Raw genomic sequence first — 22,452 nt, 5'->3', positions numbered from 1 at the left:
AACAACGCAAGGTTTAAATGATGAATTCAGCTTAACAGTTATATAATCTGACAAGCAGTCAGGTTCAAATGTAATCTTAATCAAATGGAAATGTAACAGAGCAGGTTAAGTGGTTCAACATGCTACATCATTAGATGCTTAGACAGATTACTTGTCAATGGAAAGTTCTTTCAGGTTTAGGCATAGTTCACACATCACAGTATTGCTTTTTTTTTTTGTTATTATTACAGTTCCTGAAGTGAAATTGAATATATTGATGTAATAATGTATTCTTAAATTGACCCTCAGTCATTTTCAAATGTAAGCTACACTCTATAAACACTGGTCACATTGACATTGCTTGTACCACCTCCTGTAGGTGCACACAAATTCTGTAAGGGCTGGCAAATTTATATGCATTCTGAGTAAGTGATGTGTTTATAAGCATAGATGGAACACACGTAACAAAATTTAACTTGTCTATAAATGTAATGTGATTACAATAATTTAAATAGTATTGTCTTACTTATAGGGAAGTACAAACACAGTCCACTTTAATAGGAACACCTGTACACCTAACCATTTATGCTGTTATCTAATTAGCCGATCATGAGGCAGAAGCACAATACATAAAATCATGCAGAGACAGGTGAAGAGCTTGAGTTAAAGTTCACATCAAACATCAGAATGGGGAGAAATGTGATCTCTCAGACTCACCCAAACTGAACAGTTGAACACAGGTGATTTTTTTCTAATCTTCAACTGTCCAGTTTGTGTGATCCTGTGCCCATGAGGGCCTCAGATACCTGGTCTTCTGTTGTTGTAGCCCACCCACCTCAAGGTTCGATGTTTTGTGCATGTCGAGATGCTTTTCTACTCACCATGGTTGTAAAGAGTGCTTGTATGAGTTACTATACCCTTCCTGGCAGCTAGAAACAATCTGGCCATTTTCCTCTGATCTAATTATCAACAAGGCGTTTCCACTCATAGAACTGTAACTCACTCAGTGTTCTCTGTTTTTCACACTATTCTAAACTCTAGAGACTGTTGTGTGTGAAAATCCCAGGAAATCAGGAGTTTATGAAATACTCACCCCAGCCCATCTGGCACCAACAACTGTGCCATGGTTAAAGTCACAGAGATCACACTTGATCTGAAGTTTGATGTGTACATAGCTGAAGCTCTTGCCCTGTATCTGCATTATTATTATACTGTCATATGATTGTGTGTGTTTATGTTTTTATATCTTGGTGGGGACCACTTTTTTTTAACCTTGTGGGGACACTTGGCTGGTCCACATTAGGAAAACTCCTTTCTTACAAAAACTGCACATTAAAAAAAGAGAAAAGTCTCCTTTTAACTGAGGTTAAGGCTTGGGTTAGATCTATTTGTAGGCATAGCATTAATTAGCTGCATTAATAATTGTCACTGGAAAATAATACAAATCTGCATATATGTGTGTGCGTGTGTGTGTGTGTGTGTGTGTGATGGTCTTACAGCATGCCCAGTGAACTGTGAGTCCTGCCTGAACAGTGACACTTGTACAAGGTGTATGTCAGGTCATTATCTACTGCATGGTCAGTGTCACAGCATCTGCCCTGAAGAGTTTGAGCCCAGCGAGCAGTCAATGGAGTGTATTCCTAAAGGTGAGTGCCACCAGACGCATAATCCAATACATTCCTGAATAAAGTATGGAAGTATGTGTTTCTCAATGAGAAAAGGGGAGAATTCTATTGCCTTGTCTTCATTATCTTGTCTTTTGTTTCAGTGCACTGTGAGGTGGGAGAGTGGAGTGAGTGGGGGCCGTGCCCACGGATAGGGAAAAACTGCATTGGAGAAGAAAGCCGCACACGGAAAGTTCTGCAGACCCCCAGTCCTCAGGGCAACCCCTGCCCTTCCACCTTAGAGAAGAGAGAATGCGTTGTTAAGAAAAAAAGATGTGGTAAGTTTCAGCTTAAGTATGGATGTGACATAGTGAGGCTTAAAACCTCCTGATTCTTGGTGGGCTTCAGAGATTTTAGGCATGTAGTTTTTTTAAAAAAATACACGTACTTCCTAGGTGCTCCTTTTGCATGCTTAAGGTGTGACACAAAATCATGTAGCAATGTAAATAAGAGACAATCTGGAAAAGCTCAAAAAAGAACTTAATGTCACTCTGTGTGAAAAGCATATTTATTTCTATTTATAGTAATTATTACATAATAAGCAGATTATTTATTCTTTTTGATTTTCAAAATCATTCTTTTCTCTCATCAGCTCTAACAGTTTTTTAATGGAGCGTAGACATCTGGAATTAGCAGGCACTATCATAATTTTAACATTTTTGCAATCCTTAACCTGATTTATGTAAAGAACATTTATTGCCCACAGTGCTGCGTGTTATGCCAAAGATTAACAGCATTTAGATTTGATCAGGATCAGCTTCATACCTCATGAAAAATAAAGCTCTTTTAAATTAAGGAGCATAAATACTTTCTAACCAAAGCAAAAAGAAAACAAACATGGATGAACTGGCTATGTTTTTAAAGCATATTTATGTGATTATGCTCTGAATGATCGTTTGGTTGGACTGCCATGTTTAAGGTGTAGAATTGAGCTTTGTGATAGATAACAGACCGGCTTTGTGACCACATCCCTCATTAACTTCTGGTGCCTTGTGTGAATGTGCATCAAGTTTCCCAGACCGTGTGTGCTGGTTTACGATCCTCTTTTGCCTTTTATATACTAATGAATTATACGGCATATTTAAAAACAGAGCTTAGCCAAGAGCCTAGGCTTAGAATCTGACACAAAAAGAGTGGGAGATGAATAACAACTCTGTAACCCCTCTCTGCTTTTCTCTCACTAAAGAGAAACACACACACATCTTGCCTAGAGGGACTTCCGTGGCACATTAGCTCGTAGCAATGAGTCGGCATGATGTTGATCCACTGGGGCCGCCAACAAGGGTGCATGTTACACACTACAGGCTCGGTTGTTGACCTCGTCTCCGACTGTGATTACCCAGCTGCCCCTGCTCCTGGAACATCTACTGAGCACTAATTATCTGCCAGGGCTCTGTCCCATCCATGTTTATGTTTTGCGTACCCCAGCAGGGTCAGTGGTCCGACCCCCGCCAGCCCTGAGTAATCCCAAGCAACGCTCTGACACTGATACATCCTCCCCCTCACCCCCATACACACACAGCTTTATTTTTCCTCCTGCCAAGTCCTTCCTCTCTGCTTTCCCCTAACTTGCCATTTCTTTTTCCCCTCCATGCTTCCTGACTTTTATCATATGCAGCCTGTTCCAATCCAGAATCCTGTGCCCTGGTCATTCTATTTCACCTCATCTGTTTAATTTATTTAACTATCCATACAACTCAACTCAAGTAAGGTAGCTTTGACTTGATTTATATTAAGCTATCATGTACATTAATATGATCTGTTCCCAATTCAAACTATGCATGCTCTGGATATAAATGTCCTGGCCTACCAACAGCACTTTGTTTGAGGGTTAATTTAAACTTGAAACTACTGTCCCTTTATTTGTCCCTGCTAGGACAGTCACAACAAGGTGTCGAAGCCTGAGGCATTCCTCCCTTGGGACGAAACAGAGCCCTTAATCCCTGCCTGGCTCCTGCCAAAAGCCCCCGGATGACAGCATGCCTGTCCACATCCTCATTAATGTAATTCTGGCACTCTGTCCTCCACATAATATCTGGTTTGAGCTATTCTCTGAAATGCAGTCCTGAGCACCAGTCAGGACCTTACCAATCATAAACAGCACTTGAGGCCAGAATTTTATAGAGAACCTTCTGTGATTTTAGTCCACTCTGCAGCTAAGACCTGTGACAATTACATCTGGGTTCTCATGTAGTCTTCAACGTCCTCCTTCCTTCCTTACCCTTTTTCAATCACTCTTTTGAAAATTATGAATAATCAGTGCCAGATGATGCCTATGTTGAAATTTTGACAGTGAGCTGAGAAACATAAGCAACTCCAAGCCAAGCTTTGGCAGCCAACTTGCTTTTAAGGGTTGCAACATGTTTTTGAGGACTGTGAGGTTCAGGCACCGGCTAGTTTGTTGATAATACATGCGTGATGAATAGATCCATTTTCACATGGCTGTTTTGTACATATCCAACTTTAAATGGACTCCCCCACCAATCCTTCATCCAGATCATCTAACAAGGCCTTCCATCTGCTCCGGCAATGGTGACCAGATGCCGAAGAATGTGTTATATTCTTGAAGAAACTGCCTGTATAATGATATCCCATTTGGAATCAATGCATCGCTTGACAGTTTATAGAAATGGTAGACAACCTTCTAGCTTTGAAATAGACCCAATAAACATATCCATAATGATCCAAGCAGCACCCTGATGGTGTTATGGCTTGGTTTGTAGGAAATGCAGAGATTATGACTAATCCACTGATCTCTAAATCGTTATGACAAAGAAAACAATGTGTGCAGAGTGGACTTCCTGTGTATAAAGAGCCGGGAGAGAGGGAGGGGGTGTCAGTGTGAGTGAGTGATGGGCATGGAATTATTGTGTGTGTGTGTGTGTGTGTGTGTGTGTGAGAGAGAGAGAGAGACGGCTGATCAGTCGCAACTGAAATGAGACAGCTCTCTCATAACAATCCCAACTGACTCAAGTCTGTGGGAGGCATGGTGGGGTCTGCCTACTCAAGGAGAGCGTGAGAGATAGAGGAGCAGTTGTGTCTCCTCACGGCCGACACTTTCACCCTTCATTATTTGTGCACATTTTTTAAACAGCCATAGCTGGTAGGGACCCGTATCGGTCTGGCCGAACCCCAGGAATGTGCAGGTCAATGTGGGCTGCAGTGGGCAGTCTGCCCTGATCCCCCTAGCAGCAAAGAGAGCAGCACTGATTAATCGAGTCCGAGTGGAGGGATGCAAGCAGGGGGAGGCAGCTGGGTGTCCACCTCAGCACTTTTCCAATCCTCCACACAACAGAACTCAGCCTTGCTCCACTCATCCACTGATAAGCCTCCGGCAGGAATTGAAATTGGCTCGATGGGAGTGTTGAGCAACACCAGATAAAGTAACATCAACAGAATTTTATTTTAAGATCCTCTATTTTTTGACAATTACAAATCAGAATAGGGAAGATTTGCCAAGTGTACTGCTTAAAAAATGAGAACGGTTATTAAACAAGACTATCATTTTGTGGTTTGTTGGAACACAGCGTCTGCATTGACTACAACGACGTAATGTGTTATTCATTATTCATCTTAAATATTTAATATATATATAGCACTATGAGACTAATAAGTCCATTTAAATTTCTTGAAATTTACCAGAGCGACAACTCAAGAAAATGTACTGTATGTTTAATCATTAGCCAATACTGTAGGTATACTCCAGCACCTATATAACCCGCAGCTTATTATTCAGTTATTATTCAGTAAGTGCTGTGAATTATTCAGTAGCTACAGTAAAATGAATAGTAGAATGACTAATAAGATTTCAAGTTACAAGAGAGATACTGAGCTTAAAATGGTTAACTATTTTAGACTGCTATAGTAAAGAAGAGATGACATAGTTGAGCGGTTTATGTGCTTCCATAGAACGTAGAAAAAAAACCAAAAACTTTACTTGGAGTTGAAAAAAGACTCTGTGAACACTAACATTATTAATGCTTGTTTTATTAGGGAAGAGAGACAAAGGCCCACATAAAGGAGAGCAGAAGAATCGCAACAATCGAAAGGAGAAGACAAACAGCGAGGGCCGTCGAGAGCGGAAGAGAGAGCGAGAGCGGGAGAGAGAGCTGGGCACCCGGGAGGACAACAGCAGGAACAAAACAGAACAGCGTCGCAAAAGGACCCAGAGCAGAGACACTATAGTGGAATAGTGAGGATCTGCACGGTGATCCTCTCAAATAACCCTCCGCTGGTTCTCCCACCCCTCTGCCCCTTAACTCCCCACTTTCAGGGGTGCTGCTGCTACCTGTATAATTTAAATGTATACTGTATATCTACAAGAGAAACGAGGCACTGATCAGACAAGTGACATGAACAGTGAAGCTAAACCCTTCTCCCTTCTGGCTCAATGCATTCAAAAGGGCATCTATTGCTCATATGACTTCTTTCTCATGCAGAAGAGTCTGGCATTGAGTTGGAATGATATTGAACTCGCTGTAGTGGATGGGGACCTTTATGAAACAGCAGGCTGATGATATGTTGACTCAGACACTGCCCTGGTACAGCATCGCTTTGTGGTTTGAATGTAGATTTGTTTGACATTATGTAGAGTTGCTATTGTATAAACGTCTATCTTTTTTTTTTCGGCTGAGTAAATTAAAAGCGAGCGTGCTTGCTGGTGTCATGGACATTGCCTATTGATAAAGCTATGACTGCATGATGGACTGGTATAAACCCACCAGACAAGAGGACAGGCTGTGGTATTCCTGGATAAAGAGGTAATGGTTCTCCCTGCAATTTGTTTTTATTAATCTTTGTTCAGTGTCCTCCAAATATGGGGGACGTTTGCCTGTCTGTAGTAGCAGAATCCAAGCTTTCAATTAAGCCATCTGACCAGAAACCAAAAGCACCTGTATGTTCAATAAATAATGATGTTTGTACTTTGTTTATCTTTCAGTTTTTTTGGTCTACTCATGGGAAGTAAGGAAGTGTAAACACAAACATTTATAGAAATTACCTAAACATGTACCATGGTCAGAACCGTATACATTTATGATATACAGTTTCACAGGTAAATATCTACATTACTATCACTAGAACTGCTATAACTGGAGGGTACAAACCCAAAGCATATGGTTTGTATATAAAGCATATAATGGTTTGCTGGGCCATATTACAAACGTACCATACAGTATACCCACCAGTAGATGTTTTGGGGAGTGGCAAAAATGAGAGCTTAACCTCTGTTTAATATAATCGTACTTGGAGGGAATGCCAGACCTTAACATTACTTAGGAGTATCATAAATCAGCAAAGTGGTCTAGATTGTAGCTACATTCCAAAGTGATGTTGAGACAAGGGTCGTTTACAAAACAACCCACATTTAGAGCTCAACGAAGAAAAACTGAAACGCTGAAAATAGGACGTGGATAAAAAAAAATCAGCAATAAGCAAAAAGAGAGAGCAAATGCAAACATTTGGAAAACACCGAAAACAAGCATTGGTCATGGTGAAATAAATAGAGAAGCCATAGAAAACACTTGGAGGTAAAACCTCTAAATACAAAAAGCTCCATATACAGTGAGTCAAAAAATAACCACATACACAAAGCCAGTTGTGCTGGAGAGAATTCCTTCCATGGTCAGTGTTCCTCATACAGTTATATTATGTTTCTTACAGACTCAAAATACAAATCAAAGCAAAGCTGTGATGGTTAAGAAGAAATAACTGTAAAATAGAATGCTCCTTAACGAAAGAGGAAGAATATGTTTTGATTTTAGAATTTTTGCTTTGTTTTGTTTTAGGTGGAAACCATATTAAGTGTCAGAAAGCATAAATTAATAGGTACATCTTGCACAGCAATAAATATCACAGAAATAAGTAAAAACATAAAAGTAGTCAAAACAATTATATTATATAAGCTTGTTATATCACTAACTGTAATCAAACCAACATTGATACAAACATAGTGAAAATGATAGGAGGAATAATTCTGCCATTTATTATTCATTCATTCATTCATCTTCAGTAGGCATTTTATCCTGATCACTATGGAGCCAATCCAGGGAACACTAAGTGTCTGAATACACCCTGGATGGGACACCGGTCCATCACAGGGCACCATGCACAAACATATTCAGACATAGAGGCAATTTAGAGTAGCCAATTAACCTACTATCATGTTTTTGGGAGGTAAGAGGAAACTAGAGAGCACAGAGTAAATATACGAAACACTGCACAGACAGTAACCTGAACTGGGGACCCTGGAGCTGTCACGTGGCAATGCTGCTCACTATGCCACCATGTCACGCCACAATCATTTGTTCGTATCAATCTGACATTAAGACGATAAGATCCAAATAGGTCTCAGCAAAAATATTAAAAACTGCCTACAAAGTTTGAACCAAACTTTTGTTAATGTATTAGTTTCATTATTTTTCTATGAATGAATAGCATTTGAGAACAGCAACACCTGTTTAACATATTTGCAAGACACATACAGTAAGAACTATTCAACCCTTAGGATTGGAACTAAAACACCCCTTTGGACAACACACACACACACACACACACACACACACACACATAAGGCTGAAGAAATCATTCTGCATGCACTGTCCATAAATCAGGACTAAGGTTAAACATATCTTTGTTGCAAGAGGTGGTTATAAGAGCACTTTCATTGGAAAAAAAATACACTTAGAGTTTTGTTTGAGCTGAACACGCCATAATACAGCATGGAGAGTAACATGGAACTCAGTTAAATAATAACGCATTACCTTATAAACAGTGAACAAGTAGCAAATGGAAACAATCACTTCATACTTGCAGACAACCAAGCAATGGGACAGAGAGGAGATTGCCTTATACAGAGGTGTAAACAGGGTCAAGTAAAGTAGAAATGAATTCACAGTAACAACATCCATCTGGAAATCTTTCACGGTGTGGAAATTCAGTCTTTCATCAACAAATTCTTTACCTCCGTATTAGGAAGGGCAAAGCACTGTGAAAGAGATGACAAAGTTATTTATCAATTACATCATTGAGCTGATTGTTTATCAGGACCAAAATAGTGGTTAATCTTTTGTAATTAACATATGATCTCCAGTGGTATCCAAAACTTATTTTAAAATGAATTTCTTATAATGAGTTGACTTTAAACATGTTGGTTTATTTTCCACTTTGCCCAACAGTTTCCTACATTACCCACAATGCTGTTCAACTATCTGCTGATAATGGGGAATTAGCCCTTCTTTATATCTATATAAAGCGTGTCTGTGCTTTTAATCTGTCTAGTCCTCTCACGTTCCTCATCTGTACATGCTGCTCAAACAGATCAGCTTCCAATGCTTTCATGCTAAGACTGCCATCAACGCCATCGTGTGTGTCATCTTGTAGCTTAGAAACACGTGAGGCAACTTTTTGCCATAACACAACTATGCCATGTGGCTGCATTGCATTCTGGAACTTTGAGTCCAGTGTTTGTTTCCTGCACTATTCCTACATTGGATTTCTCACTAATATGATGATGAACATTGCTATAAAACAGTGGGAGAGCTTACAATGAATCCTGACCGTTATGACTTTTGCCTGAGATCGCTGAATATCTCCTCCTGTTAAAGCCACTGTAACTAAGCTAGCAACATTGCCCTGTAATATCAGCGTGACAGACAACTTCTCCTGGGAAGAAAGCACCAACCAGGAAATTAGCACCAGAATCATGAAGCACATCACAAACATTTCCATACAAACATATTTAGCATGTTTCAGAGTGGACTTCAGATGTGTTTCTTTGATCGTTTCACCCCAGTAACATCTGTACCATAAAACCCCAGTTTAATTTTGTCTTTTTTCTGGGAGCGTAGACATAATAAACTAACACGTAAAATGGCACTTTTCACAGTAATGTCAAATAATTTAGTATGATAACTAAACCTGAGTATAGACAAGTGACAGGGACAGGACAGAGAGGTGTACAAGTGGTAATATTTACTGCTTTAGAAAAGGACTACGTGAGGCCATTGTGGTAAGAACCAGGAGCGTTAGCTGGACTGTTAATCATCCGGGGCTGAGCCCAGATTCTTCTCCATCAAAAAACTTTTAGAATATGCTTCTAAATAGACCGTTTCCATGCATTTTCTCTTGCATGTGAGGGTTAATTGCTTAAAAAATATGAAAATTGGACAAAAAGTTGGATTTATCATAAAAATTGCCTTGGTTGTTATCACTGTTTGCAGGACTACCAGACCGATAAAATATTAAACTTTTTGGCTATGTAGCATGAGACTAGGCTAGTTTGGTATCACTAGCCAAGGGGATGCACAACTAAGCTATCACTGTATGAGTTTAGTTACTACAGTGCCATGCAAAGTACATTATCTGTCATTATGCTCTGCTCATATAATGTTCACGTAACTTATACATATTCACAAACTCATACAGACATTTACACACCATGTTTTCCTGCTCAGCATGAGAGGATGTTACTGTTTCAACCCCTTCACTGGTTTAAAAAAAAATCGCCGTATATACACTTTTCCTCACACTGTGTGACTGTGTGAGCTAGGGTTTGGCAGAATTGAGAGCTGTCGTTCAATAAGACATGATCATTTCCACGTACTTTCCTGTGAACTTTGCTTGGTCTCGCCTCCATTCACCGAAGATATAATATTACAGGTGGTCTTCTTTTACTGACATTCAGTTACCTAGTGACAAACCGCTCCAAGTGGAGAATTATTCGGTGCTAAAGAAAATATTTTCGGCGCTACAGCCCCAAATGCCCAGGCCAGGTTACGCCCCTGGTGAAAACATGCAATAATATATATTTTTTAAACTCATCACATATGTGTAACAGCCAGGTGAAGTCATTACAAAGGAAAAGGTGCTACAGGGACAGTTATGGAAATTCTGAATGGCTGGACATGACTGTTCCAGGATAAGGGGGAGAGGTGAGAGAGAAGCTGAGGTCCTGTGTTTTTAGAAACATTAGCACTAGGTGAACACAATAGAAACGCAACCATGGGTGCAATACTGTAGTTTGCCAGCAGATGGCACTGTGTTTAGTGAATTCTTCATAAGCACTTAACACTTGTGTTAACACTGTTCACACAAGAGCTAGTAATGACAGACCAGAAAGAGATTAAAGAGCACAGAGGGAATAAAAAAAGAAAACACAGCTTTGTTCAGTTATTCAGGGACTATTATATATGTTATGCAAACAGTGCTGTTACAATTATAAGATAGTGATTGAAAGACTTACCTTTAAGGATGTAGTCTGTCAAAAGACTGGGCACTTTGTCACTGTCATCCCTCATGGCTTGAAGAACTGTTGAAAGAAGAAATAATGAGGCAGAAAAGCTTTACTAACTTTTTTATATTACTGTATTGGGGCTGTGGTCTTTGGAAAAAATACTGCAACAGAGCTGATAAACATATCCTCTGTACAATCACATTCATAGTGTACATACTGTACAATACCGCTTATCCTGCACAGGGCCACGGGGGAGCCTGGAGCCTGTCCCAGGGAACTTGGGGAATAAGGTGGGGACACATCAAAGGCTTTAATCACACACATATTCACACACTACGGACAATTTGGAAATGAAAATCGGCCTACAACGCGTGTCTTTGGATTGGGGAAGGAAACCCCTGAAGCACATGGAGAACATGCAAGCTCCATGCAAACAGGATGGAGGTGGGATTTGAACCCCCAACCCAAGAGGTGCGAGGCAAACGTGTTAAGCACTAAGCCACCATGGCCCCCATGTATGTAATGTAATATAAATTATGTAAATGATTTAACTGCATTTAACTATTCATCCACTCACTGGGCCAGAGACTAGCTACAGTGCTAAAGACATTAGCTCAGAAAGGGAAGCGTTATCACAGACTTTCCTACATTTTAGTGATTTCTGCTTTATTAGCAAACCAATGACTTGGCTAGTTTAAACAAAAAAAAAAGGTGATGATGAAAACAGAATGTTTAAAGACAAATGGGCAGAGTAGTACGACTTAATTCTCTCCACAGCAAATAAAAAGAAACAGATGTGTCTGCCTGTCACTATTCAAAAGTTTTAACATGAAGCACCACTACAAAACAAAACATAACCGCTTCAAACTGTCTTATTTACGGGCATAAACAAATCACTAAACCATGGTTACGCATTAAAAAGGTAACTGTTGTCACCATACAGTCATGTTAGTTGCTGATCCAGACTGAATATTCCTGGTGTAGGTAATACTCACTTTTTGTGAGAACCTGAAGATCTTCGACTGATGGAGGCACATCTTTCTTCTCATATGGAATGACTGTAGTGAGGTACTGTGAAAAGGTTTAAAAGATACTGGTGAGTAGATAAATGATAGTAGCTGTTTTGGTGTTCCTAGAGATTAAATAATAAAATCTCAACTATGTGAGCTGATATTCAACACTGCGAAGGAGAGAGTTGAGAGTGGAAAAAAAGTCAAAAGCCACAGGCACCTGTTTCTCCCCTCCCATATTCCCGAAAGTTTGGCGGAAGCCATTTTGAATAGCAGTAGAGATGCTCTCCATGCTGAAGCGCTGAAACACCAGAACAGGTATAGAAAAGCAGAGGAAGTAAGAGGAGGGAAAATAATAGAAAATTATCCTGTTATACAGAATAATAAGAGTAGCCATGTTTAAATGCAACCTAATAATCAGTTAATAATAATAGACTCAATCAGAATAAAAACATTCATGTAAACTACAGCTCAGTTGAAACTGAGTAAACAAACTGAGGCAAATCTGAATTAAATTTCTAGTTGGCTATTTATGTATGTATGTATGTATGTATGTATGTATTTATTTATTTATTTATTTAACAAAATCTGCTGAATCCATTTGTAAATTTCAGGAACTGATTTCTATTCACAATACAAGTTATTGTATACAGTCTGTGCATATATATTTGCATCACAACACACGCTGGCCAACATGGCAAGGGGAAAAAAAACTTGCTGTGAGAAAACAAAGTTCAGGTTACACATTTATAAAAAATGTAAAAGCTATTGCAAGTTTGGATTATCCTCTTCTCACTGTTTGCTTAGTAAGGCTATTTGGATTTTTTTTTTTTAAACTGAAAGCTAGTCAAAAAAAAAAAAATGAGGTGATTAAAAAGCATCCTCATATGATAAGCTAAACGCCAAATCAGTTTGGTTAAGATGACATGTCATGTGCTTTTAAATGGAGTTGAACAAGGTAGGTAAACAATTGGTTGGAATCTTAAGTAATAAATTCCTTTGCATGGACATAAATCCCTGCATGTAAACATAGCCATGGTAAGAATTAAAGACAGATCTGTAATAGGAAAAGCGGCACATATAGCAGCCACTCAACTCCCAAGTGTTATTATATACAACACCTTATTCAGAAACAAATCTTTAAATAATATTGCAAACTATAAAGTTTGGGTTCAGAGGGTATGGTGATATTAAAGAAAAATGGCTACTGTCTATCAAACTTTCACAGAAAAGAGCACAGATTTGAGGATGACATATAAACGGATCTGTGACCAAATCATGAAACTGACTGCTCATGAATCAGTTTCAATTTATGGTTGCTATGGTGTTTTAAAAGTGTTTGAGGCCATAGTCAAGTAGAAAACTGAACCATTTTCCAACCTCACCTGCAGGTAGTTATAGTAACTCGTTTTTATTTATTTTAGAACTCGAATAGGTCAAATTTAACTGAGGTCAGATTTAATTAAAGACTTATTTTATAAATATGCTTGAGCCAAACTTCTATTCCGAACAAATAAACAAATCCTCATTTAATACCAATAAAACCCTGAACACAGACTAATAAAATGAATGAAACTCTGTCTGGTGTGTTTTATAGGAAATGGCGTGTTGATAGGAAACAATATCACCTCAACAACTAGCATTACTATGCCTGCTCAATATTCTTGTATTTCCCTACACTATTCTACTCAATATATTTGTTATAATTATTCATAGTCATTCAGATTTTTGTTATTTTACTTAAAACGATTCTAAGTTGTTTAAATATTAAGCTCAAATATTAAATATTAGACTCACTCCGAACTGATGCAAATTTCATCATACAAATGCATCAAAGACAGAAAAGGAAACTGGATTTTACAGTAAGCAACTTACGCCTCTATCTGCACATACATAGTTGTAACTGAACTGTCACTTTCCACCATGCATAGAAAGTCTTAGAGTTCACTCACACTTGCAGGTAATCTCTGTAGTCTGCCGTTCTGCTGTCTGACTCCACTCTTTACTTTCCTCTTCTTTTTCAGGAGTTCTTTGTGCTCCTTCTGAAGGTTCTGTACATCTATCAGCACAGAGATGAAACTGTTCATCACTTCCTTCTCAAAGTCGAGCTCGTCTCTAAGAGCCAGGTGCCGCACAAGCTCTTCAGAATAGTGGCAGATCGCCGTCTCCACCTCCTCCAATAACTCATTCAGCTCTGTGACACTGAGATTCCTCACTCCTGCAAATATACATTCTGGTAAACACTCATACATGCCTAAGCCCCTTTTTCACATGCACATTTATGCAGAAATTCAGTGGCAATTAAGTGGAAAGTGTCATGAGCTCCCCTTTAAGCAGCGCGCTGTGGAGCATGTGAGCGTGCGTGCACGAGCAGGTGTGCGAATTGCCCTCAGCCGTCAGCTATTAAGACGCTGAGTATGTTTGTATAAATACCGCGCGCCTCCCAGCACACAGTGCGGAATATTGAATGAGTTATAGTCACTTAGTTTATGTCCTTACGATAGATAACCTTAGTCATGGTTCATGGTTCATGTTTCATGTTTCATGTTTCATGGTTAGGTTCGTTAGTTCTGTTCCCGCTGGTTTCTCCGCTACCAGTCCCGCGCTATTGTTCATGTTTCTTGTTTTGTTCCTCGACCCTGTATTTCCGTGACCGCGACCTTGATTCCTGCCTCGCCCCTTTATGCCTGTTTGCCGATCGCCTGAACTTTGCATGTTACTGGATTACGTTTGTGGATCACGTTTTGGATTTGTCTGCCTGTCTCTCTCTTAAATAAACCTGTTCATACTGAGATTACATCCTACCTTATCTCTGTTACGTCACGAAACGTGACAGAATATTCCGCCTTTCATGGATGCAGCACAAGAACGAAGAGGACTCAGAACCCGGAGGTCCACGCCAATCATCCCCACCTTGGATTCTGTGCAGTTTTCACAATGGACTTTCATGGACCTTCCCGATCGGTATGATGGCTTCTTTGGTTATCCGGACTATTTTATGATAGACTGCCAGAGTTACTTCTCAAGCCTGTTTGACCCGAAGCCAAGGGAGAAACAATGGATTAAGTTCATGATGTCCCGATTTTTTGGCCCAGCTCGCAAGTGGGCACAGCGTGTAGCAGCCATGAGACCCCGGGTACTGGAGGACAGTAGGCAGTTCTCGGACCTGTTTCTGAGGGAGTTTGGAGAACCAGGGCAGAGCTACAACTTGGATGAGCTGTTGAAGGGAGTTAATGTGGCGAACAGTGCTGATCTTCCATTCCACATGCATTATGAGTGGATGAGCCACCAAGTTGATGTTAACACGAACAACCAAGCTCTGCGCACACCCAAATCTGTTAACCAAGTTCTGTTCACGTCCAAGCCTGCTGACCCAGTTGACCAAGTCATGCTCATGTCCAAGCCTGCTAACCAAGTCATGCTCAAGTCCAAACCTGCTAACCAAGTTCAGCCCACGCCCAAGTCTACCGACCCGGTCGCCCAAGTTCAGCCCACGCCCAAGTCTACCGACCCGGTCACCCAAGTTCAGCCCACGCCCAAGTCTACCGACCCGGTCGCTCAAGGTTCCCCTGGTGACCTCAGAGCCTCAGCCTCCCTGTTCAGCTGAGGTCGTCGCTCAGCCTCCCTGTTCAGCTGTGGACGTCGCTCAGCCTCCCTGTTCAGCTGTGGACGTCGCTCAGCCTCCCTGTTCAGCTGTGGACGTCGCTCAGCCTCCCTGTTCAGCTGTGGACGTCGCTCAGTCTCCCTGCTCAGGTGTGGACGTCGCTCAGTCTCCCTGCTCAGCTGAGGTCGTCGCTCAGTCTCCCTGCTCAGGTGTGGACGTCGCTCAGTCTCCCTGCTCAGGTGTGGACGTCGCTCAGTCTCCCTGCTCAGCTGAGGTCGTCGCTCAGTCTCCCTGCTCAGCTGAGGTCGTCATTCAGTCTCCCTGTTCGGCTGAGGTCGTCGCTCAGCCACCCTGCTCGGCTGAGGTCGTCACTCAGCCTTCCTGCTCCATGGCGAACATCATTCCCCCCTCCTGCTTCGAGGAGAGCCACGCTCCTCTCCCTGGCCTCACGGAGACCCACGCTCCTCTCCCTGGCCTCAGGGAGACCCACGCTCCTCTTCCTGGCCTTACAGGGGACTTTGCTTCGCTTTCCTGCACTCCTGAGTACAGCGCTCTGTTTGCCTGTTCAGCCGAGGATGTCGCTCTGCTTTCCTGCTCCGCCAAGGACGTCGCTCTGCCTTCATGCTCCGCCGAGGACTTTGCTCAGCCTGCCTGCCCTGCTGTGAATGTCGCTCCGCTTTCCTGCTCCGCTGAGGACATCGCTCCGTTTCCTGCTCCGCCAAGGACGTCGCTCCGCTTTTCTGCTCCGCCGAGGACGTTGCTCCGCTTTCCTGCTCCGCCGAGGACGTCGCTCAGCCTGCCTGCCCAGCTGTGGTCATCGCTCTGCCTTCATGCTCCGCCGAGGACGTCACTCAGCCTGCCTGCCCAGCTGTGGTCATCGCTCTGCCTTCATGCTCCGCCGAGGAGGTCGCTCAGCCTGCCTGCCCAGCTGTGGTCGTCGCTCTGTTTTCCTGTTCAGCCGAGGACGTCACTCTGCTTTCCTGCTCCGCCGAGGACGTCGCTCTGCCTTCATACTCCGCAAAGGACTTCGCTCAGCCTGTCTGCCCGGCTGTGGTTGTCGCTCTGCCTACCTGTTCAGCCGGGGACGACGCTCCGCTTTCCTGCTCCAACGAGGACGTTGCTCCGCTTTCCTGCTCCGACGAGGACGTCGCTCCGCTTTCCTGCTGCGACGAAGACGTCGCTCAGCCTGCCTGCCCAGCTGTGGTCATCGCTCTGCCTTCATGCTCCGCCGAGGACTTCGCTCAGCCTGTCTGCCCGGCTGTGGTCATCACTCTGTTTCCCTGTTCAGCCGAGGACATCGCTCTGCTTTCCTGCTCCGCCGAGGACGTCGCTCTGCCTTCATGCTCCGCCGAGGACTTCGCCCAGCCTGTCTGCCCGGCTGTGGTTGTCGCTCTGCCTACCTGTTCAGCCGGGGACGTCGCTCCGCTTTCCTGCTCCGACGAGGACGTCGCTCCGTTTTCCTGCTCCGACGAGGACGTCGCTCCGTTTTCCTGCTCCGACGAGGACGTCGCTCCGCTTTCCTGCTCCGACGAGGACGTCGCTCAGCCTGCCTGCCCAGCTGTGGTCATCACTCTGCCTTCATGCTCCGCCGAGGACTTCGCTCAGCCTGTCTGCCCGGCTGTGGTCATCACTCTGTTTCCCTGTTCAGCCGAGGACATCGCTCTGCTTTCCTGCTCCGCCGAGGACGTCGCTCTGCCTTCATGCTCCGCCGAGGACTTCGCCCAGCCTGTCTGCCCGGCTGTGGTTGTTGCTCTGCCTACCTGTTCAGCCGGGGACGTCGCTCCGCTTTCATGCTCCGAGGAGGACGTCGCCCTGCTTCCCTGCTCTGCTGAGTACAGCACTCTGTTTCCCTGTTCAGCCGAGGACGTCGCTCCGCTTTCATGCTCCGCCAAGGACTTCACTCAGCCTGTTTGCCCTGCTGTGAATGTCGCTCTGCTTCCCTGTTCCGCCGAGGACGTCGCTCTGCTATCCTGCTCCACCGAGGACGTCGCTCTGCTTCCCTGCTCCGCCGAGGACGTCGCTCTGCTTTCCTGCTCTGCCATGTACGTCGTTCTGCTTTTTTGTTTCGCCAAGAACGCTGTGCGGTCTCCTGGCTCTGTTTGGGACATTCTGCCCAGGGGGCCAGGGCCACCAATGGAGATGGATGTTTCATGGCACTCCAGTAGGAGTGCCCTTTGGGGGGGGGGGGTGTTCTGTCACGAGTTCCCCTTTAAGCAGCGCGCTGTGGAGCATGTGAGCGCGCGTGCACTTTTCTCTTGTGGACAATCGTGACATTCCGACACGTGCATTTGTTTATGTTTCTGTTACGTCTCCTCCCCGTTGTGTCATTGGCTATTGTTTCACCTGTGTCTGAATTGCCCTCAGCCATCAGCTATTACGACGCTGAGTATGTTTGTATAAATACCGCGCGCCTCCCAGCACACAGCGTGGAATATTGAATGAGTTATAGTCACTTAGTTTAGAGTCCTTACGATAGATAACCTTAGTCATAGTTCATGTCATGTTTCATGGTTCATGTTTAGGTTTATGTTTAGGTTCGTTAGTTTTGTTCACGCTGGTTTCTCCGCTACCAGTCCCGCGCTATTGTTCATGTTTCTTGTTTTGTTCCTCGACCCTGTATTTCCGTGACCGCGACCTTGATTCCTGCCTCGACCCTTTATGCCTGTTTGCCGATCGCCTGAACTTTGCATGTTACTGGATTATGTTTGTGGATCACGTTTTGGATTTGTCTGCCTGTCTCTCTCTTAAATAAACCTGTTCATACTGGGATTGCATCCTACCTTATCTCTGTTACGTCACGAAACGTGACAGAAAGGGGTTAAGTGTAAGTTAAAATTCTCAAACTAATGTGGTAGTCGACTGGGACGGAACACAATATGAATCCCAGGAAATTAGTGTGAAATGAGTGTAAACAAAAGCCAAAGAAGATGAGAGCTTGAAGTCGACATCTTTTCATGTGGTTGACTGAAAACATTAGCACAGTCAGGTAGCAACAGTAAAATAAAAAAAAACTAAACAAATCTAAGCATTACCATTAATGACATGCTGATAATGTAAATGTAACACTATTAGACCTGTGTTCTGGCACTTACTTTCCTCATAGCTGTGACTAGTGGATCTGTGTATCAGGTTTGACTGAATAGGATTCTGCTCTGCTTGCATTTCTGGAGAGTCCTGCATCATCTCCTCTATCTCCTCAATCACCTGCAAATCATAGTGGGATCCCAAGATTGTGCGATATAACTGCATCGATAGGGTGTGGTGGCTTAACAGTATAACAGCATACCATGATAAATAATGACACTACAAGGTGTCCAAAAAGTCTCCATACATAGAGGAAATTAACACTTTTTGGCAAAATGTCTTACAAAAAAAATTCGTACTACAGTACAAAGTTTATATTATATATATTTTTTATATTACTATTGCTTTTGACAAAAGAAGAACGTATTGAAATCATTCTCGTGGCTTGATCGGGAAGCTATCACAAGGTTGTGATGGACTTTAACAGGAAACATGGTGAGCACATCAAACACACGACACTGTTATGAAACTTATTAATAAATTTAAAAAGACTGGAAGTGTTTCAGATCAACCGAGACGTGGACATCCACGAACATCCACTGATGAAGGCACAACCAAAGTGGTGCTGGCAAACATAGTTCATTATGTATGGAGACTTTTGGGAGACCCTGTATTATCACTGTGTAATACCTTTATAGGTAATGATGTCAGAAAAATAGATTTTCAGCAAGGCCTTCAAAATGTAATTCAATTCAATTTCCTTTATATAACGCTTTTAACATATAACACTTTTAACAATAGACATTGTCACAATGCAGCTTTACAGATATCTGGATGTAGATTTCTATTTAGATCCCTAAGGAGCAAGCCAGAGGCAACAGTGGCAAGGAAAGTTTGAGATGAACCAGACACCAGATAGTGGGATTATAAATCATTACATGATATTCTACATCATGACTATGTATAATATTAAACAAAACAGAACTAAAGCACCTGAAAGCATTATCAGTATGAGCAGATTGTGATCTGGAGTCCTATAATAAGCACAGGAAGCACTGTCCAAAAATCTGGCACCCACATTTTTTGCTTTGACTACACAGGAAAGTAAAAAGCCTCTATAACTCAGATCAGAAATCATACATCTCAGACAGCACCTGTTCTGCAGTGAGGAAAGGCTCATCATTAATGCAGGACACAATGATGGAGTGCATGTCCATCTGTTCCCTCATCTCTTCTTCATCAGACACATCCAGATTCACATTATCCACCCTCTGAAACAACAAAAGAAGAAAAGTTTGAGTCCAATCAGAAACCTGAGCAAATCACTTTGGGTTTAAAATAGGAGAGCTGAGGGAGAGATGGGTGTTCAACTCACTGGCCTGTCCTCAATGTTCAGCACGGGGAGGTGAAGTGAGCGGGTGCGAGACTGATTCCATTCCACTGGCATGACATTTCCATAGTTATCGGTCAGAGCATTCCAGATCCTAGAATAGAGGGAGGATGTCCACTATTACTATCAGAGTTTAATTTCCAAACAAGTAGAACTCGATGCCAAAAAAAATTAAGATATTCAAACGCTATAAGAAACCATTTTTGTGTCTTTTATTTACTTTATCCTATTTAGAAGCAGATCAAAATCATGACAATGTTTCATCTAACAGATTTTTAAGCAAACTCTAACACAGTACGTATAAAGAGACGTCACGTGACCCCCATTCACACTGAACTGTACTACATAGATGGGAATCCGAATCTTTTCAATGAGTCGGCTCACCTCACCAATAAAAGCGGACTTTTTGAGTTTCAATGAATGATTAACAATCGCGGTTGTGTTTACCTTTGTGTACGTTGAATCGTGAATACACAAGGCTGATCGATTATCAACCAGACAGTCATGGTATTTCCAAACAAACCGCTGTTTGTGGGAGCTGCGAGTCGGCTCCCATTGTTCACTGTAAAAGATCCGAATCAAGGAGTCGACTCATTCGAAAAGGACACTACTAGTGTAGTGGAGACGGAGGAAATGGTCAGCATGCACTGGTGCACTGTAACAGTTACATGTTTTGTATGTATTCCTGATTGAAATAATAAACACGAACCACGGATAGACAAATAAAAGAACATCAGTTGGATTCAGAGACCTTTGTTTTAGGATATGGATGTCGCTTGCAGTGCGTCACGTGAGGTGTAAATAAATAAATAAAGGTAATAAATAAGGCTGGCTGTTCAGCGCTTTAGCCTTATTAGCACGGTATCTCCTGATCTTACAGGGTTTCTGATCTCAGGCAAGATAAAGCCCAGCTCTGTGCATACATCACTCTTTCACTTACTCGTCGTTTTTTAACACAGTGCTCTCAGTCAGAGGATTCACGCCGTCTATTAGTTCGGGTTTAGCGTCGAAATTTCCAAAGCACGCGTTTAACTTCTCGTCGAAGTCGGCGACGAAGTCCTCCAAAGATCTGAAAACCGGTCTGTGTCCGCTATTTTCATCCAGATCCGGAAAGCGCAGGAGCACCGTCACCGCGTCCGCGTTCAGCTTCCTCCGCTCCGGCTGCTTGTCCGCCATCAGTTCAGACTTTAATGCGCTCTGGTCCTGCGCTCCAGGCGCCGCCATCATCCCTGCAGAGCCGCACCGAGACACACGCTCCGAGTGTCCTATTCATCCAGCGCAGGAATTCTCAGTCACAATACGCACGCACGCACGCACGCACACACACATATCCATTACTATGAAGCTATGTATTAATTTTATATGCCAAAAGTGTATAAATAATTCATTTTGAAAACAATAGTTTTATAGGTAAAAAAAAACAAAAAACAAAACAACAACATTAACGAGACTGTGTGCCATTTTATTCACTACTTTCTTATTTTTAATGTATTTCGGTCAACCATAAAATGTTCCTGCAGTAGCTATTTGTCGCCGCTAGGTGGAGCATTTATGTGGTATTTGGTCCTTAGTACAAACACAAAAGTGTGGTTGAACTTGTCTGATATTTGAAACGAAATATTACATGGGTTTGGGGTTTGATTCCCGCCGCTGCCCTGTGTGTGCGGAGTTTGCATGTTCTCCCCGTGCTGCGGGGGCTTCCGCCGGGTACTCCGGTATCCTTCCCCAGTCCAAAGTCATGCATGATAGGCTAATTGGCATGTGCAAAGTGTCCGTAGTGTATGAATGGGTGTGTGAATGTGCCCTGCGATGGATTGGCACCCTGTCCAGGGTGTACCCCATCTTGTAGCTGATGCCTCCTGGAATAGGCTCCAGGCTCCCCATGGCCCTGAAGGATAAGCGGTATAGAAATTGGATGGATGGATATTACATGAGTTGGGGGTTCAATTCCGTCCTTCTGTATTTTGTGTGCACAGAGTTTTCATGTTCTCCCCATGCTTCAGGTGTTTCCTCCCCCAGTCCAAAGACACTTAGTGATTAGCATTCTCGCATCTGCCCTGTGTGTGCGGAGTTTGCATGTTCTCCCCATGCTTCGGGGGTCTCCTCTGGGTACTTCGGTTTCCTCTCCCTCGCAATTAAATCAACTAGTGGATGGCTCAAGTCAAATAATTTTTGTAGTGATTGGAGTTGAAAAAAACTAAACACCAGTCATCACATAATACCAAACGTCATACAATTATAAGGGCTAGGCAAATATTATAGCCTATATGGAAAATATTACTTTTGTTTTATCTTAAACATACCATAATGCCAAACAAGAGCCGGTTATTTTTCTTACGTTTTTCAACCCCTCCACGAGATTGGCTACAAAAAGAGAAGGAATTATCTTTTTGGAGTTTTTTATTTTACCAGACAGTGTTAAGAAATAAACTGTCCCCTGGAAACAGGAACTGTCGTGGTTTCAGTTTGATATACATGAGATATAGTACGTCTAAATAACGTCTGCCTCTAACCTTAACATAGCAGTAACGAGTTGTGGCCACTGTGTG

The 22,452-nt window shown here is 42.6% G+C and overlaps 1 protein-coding gene across 6 annotated transcripts; it reads right to left on the bottom strand.

The window, feature by feature from the left end:
- Positions 1 to 1,632: 1,632 nt before the first annotated feature.
- Positions 1,633 to 22,423, bottom strand: fez2a (fasciculation and elongation protein zeta 2a). Of its 6 annotated transcripts, none has more exons than XM_053633200.1 (9): positions 20,844 to 22,423; positions 19,889 to 19,997; positions 19,668 to 19,784; positions 18,582 to 18,693; positions 13,838 to 14,103; positions 12,106 to 12,186; positions 11,871 to 11,946; positions 10,885 to 10,950; positions 1,633 to 1,880 (listed from the first exon to the last, which is right to left on the bottom strand). In XM_053633200.1, exons 1-9 carry the CDS (start codon positions 21,128 to 21,130, stop codon positions 1,744 to 1,746), a joined length of 1,251 nt encoding a protein of 416 aa, XP_053489175.1. In that variant the 5' UTR covers positions 21,131 to 22,423; the 3' UTR covers positions 1,633 to 1,743. The 6 variants fall into 6 exon arrangements, 5 of the variants coding, with proteins under 5 accessions (XP_053489175.1, XP_053489183.1, XP_053489192.1 ...); XR_008386806.1 differs by lacking the exon at positions 1,633 to 1,880 and adding an exon at positions 1,977 to 8,628 and having other exon boundaries at positions 10,885 to 11,152; XM_053633225.1 differs by lacking the exon at positions 1,633 to 1,880 and adding an exon at positions 1,977 to 8,628.
- Between the last annotated feature and the right edge of the window lie 29 nt (positions 22,424 to 22,452).

This window comes from Ictalurus furcatus, chromosome 1 (genome assembly GCF_023375685.1).
Source record: "Ictalurus furcatus strain D&B chromosome 1, Billie_1.0, whole genome shotgun sequence".
In the NCBI taxonomy this organism is placed as follows: Eukaryota; Metazoa; Chordata; class Actinopteri; order Siluriformes; family Ictaluridae; genus Ictalurus; species Ictalurus furcatus.
This window is presented reverse-complemented; position numbering and strand designations above follow the sequence as displayed.

Excerpts from the sequence above, each read along its gene's own strand:
- fez2a (XM_053633200.1), bottom strand. The coding sequence starts at position 21,130 with ATGATGGCGGCGCCTGGAGCGCAGGACCAGAGCGCATTAAAGTCTGAA. Across the intron at positions 14,104-18,581 it reads TAGTCACAGCTATGAGGAAA|GAGTGAGGAATCTCAGTGTC; the intron begins GTAAGTGCCAGA and ends GTATATTTGCAG. Across the intron at positions 12,187-13,837 it reads TACAGAGATTACCTGCAAGT|CGCTTCAGCATGGAGAGCAT; the intron begins GTGAGTGAACTC and ends CTGGTGTTTCAG.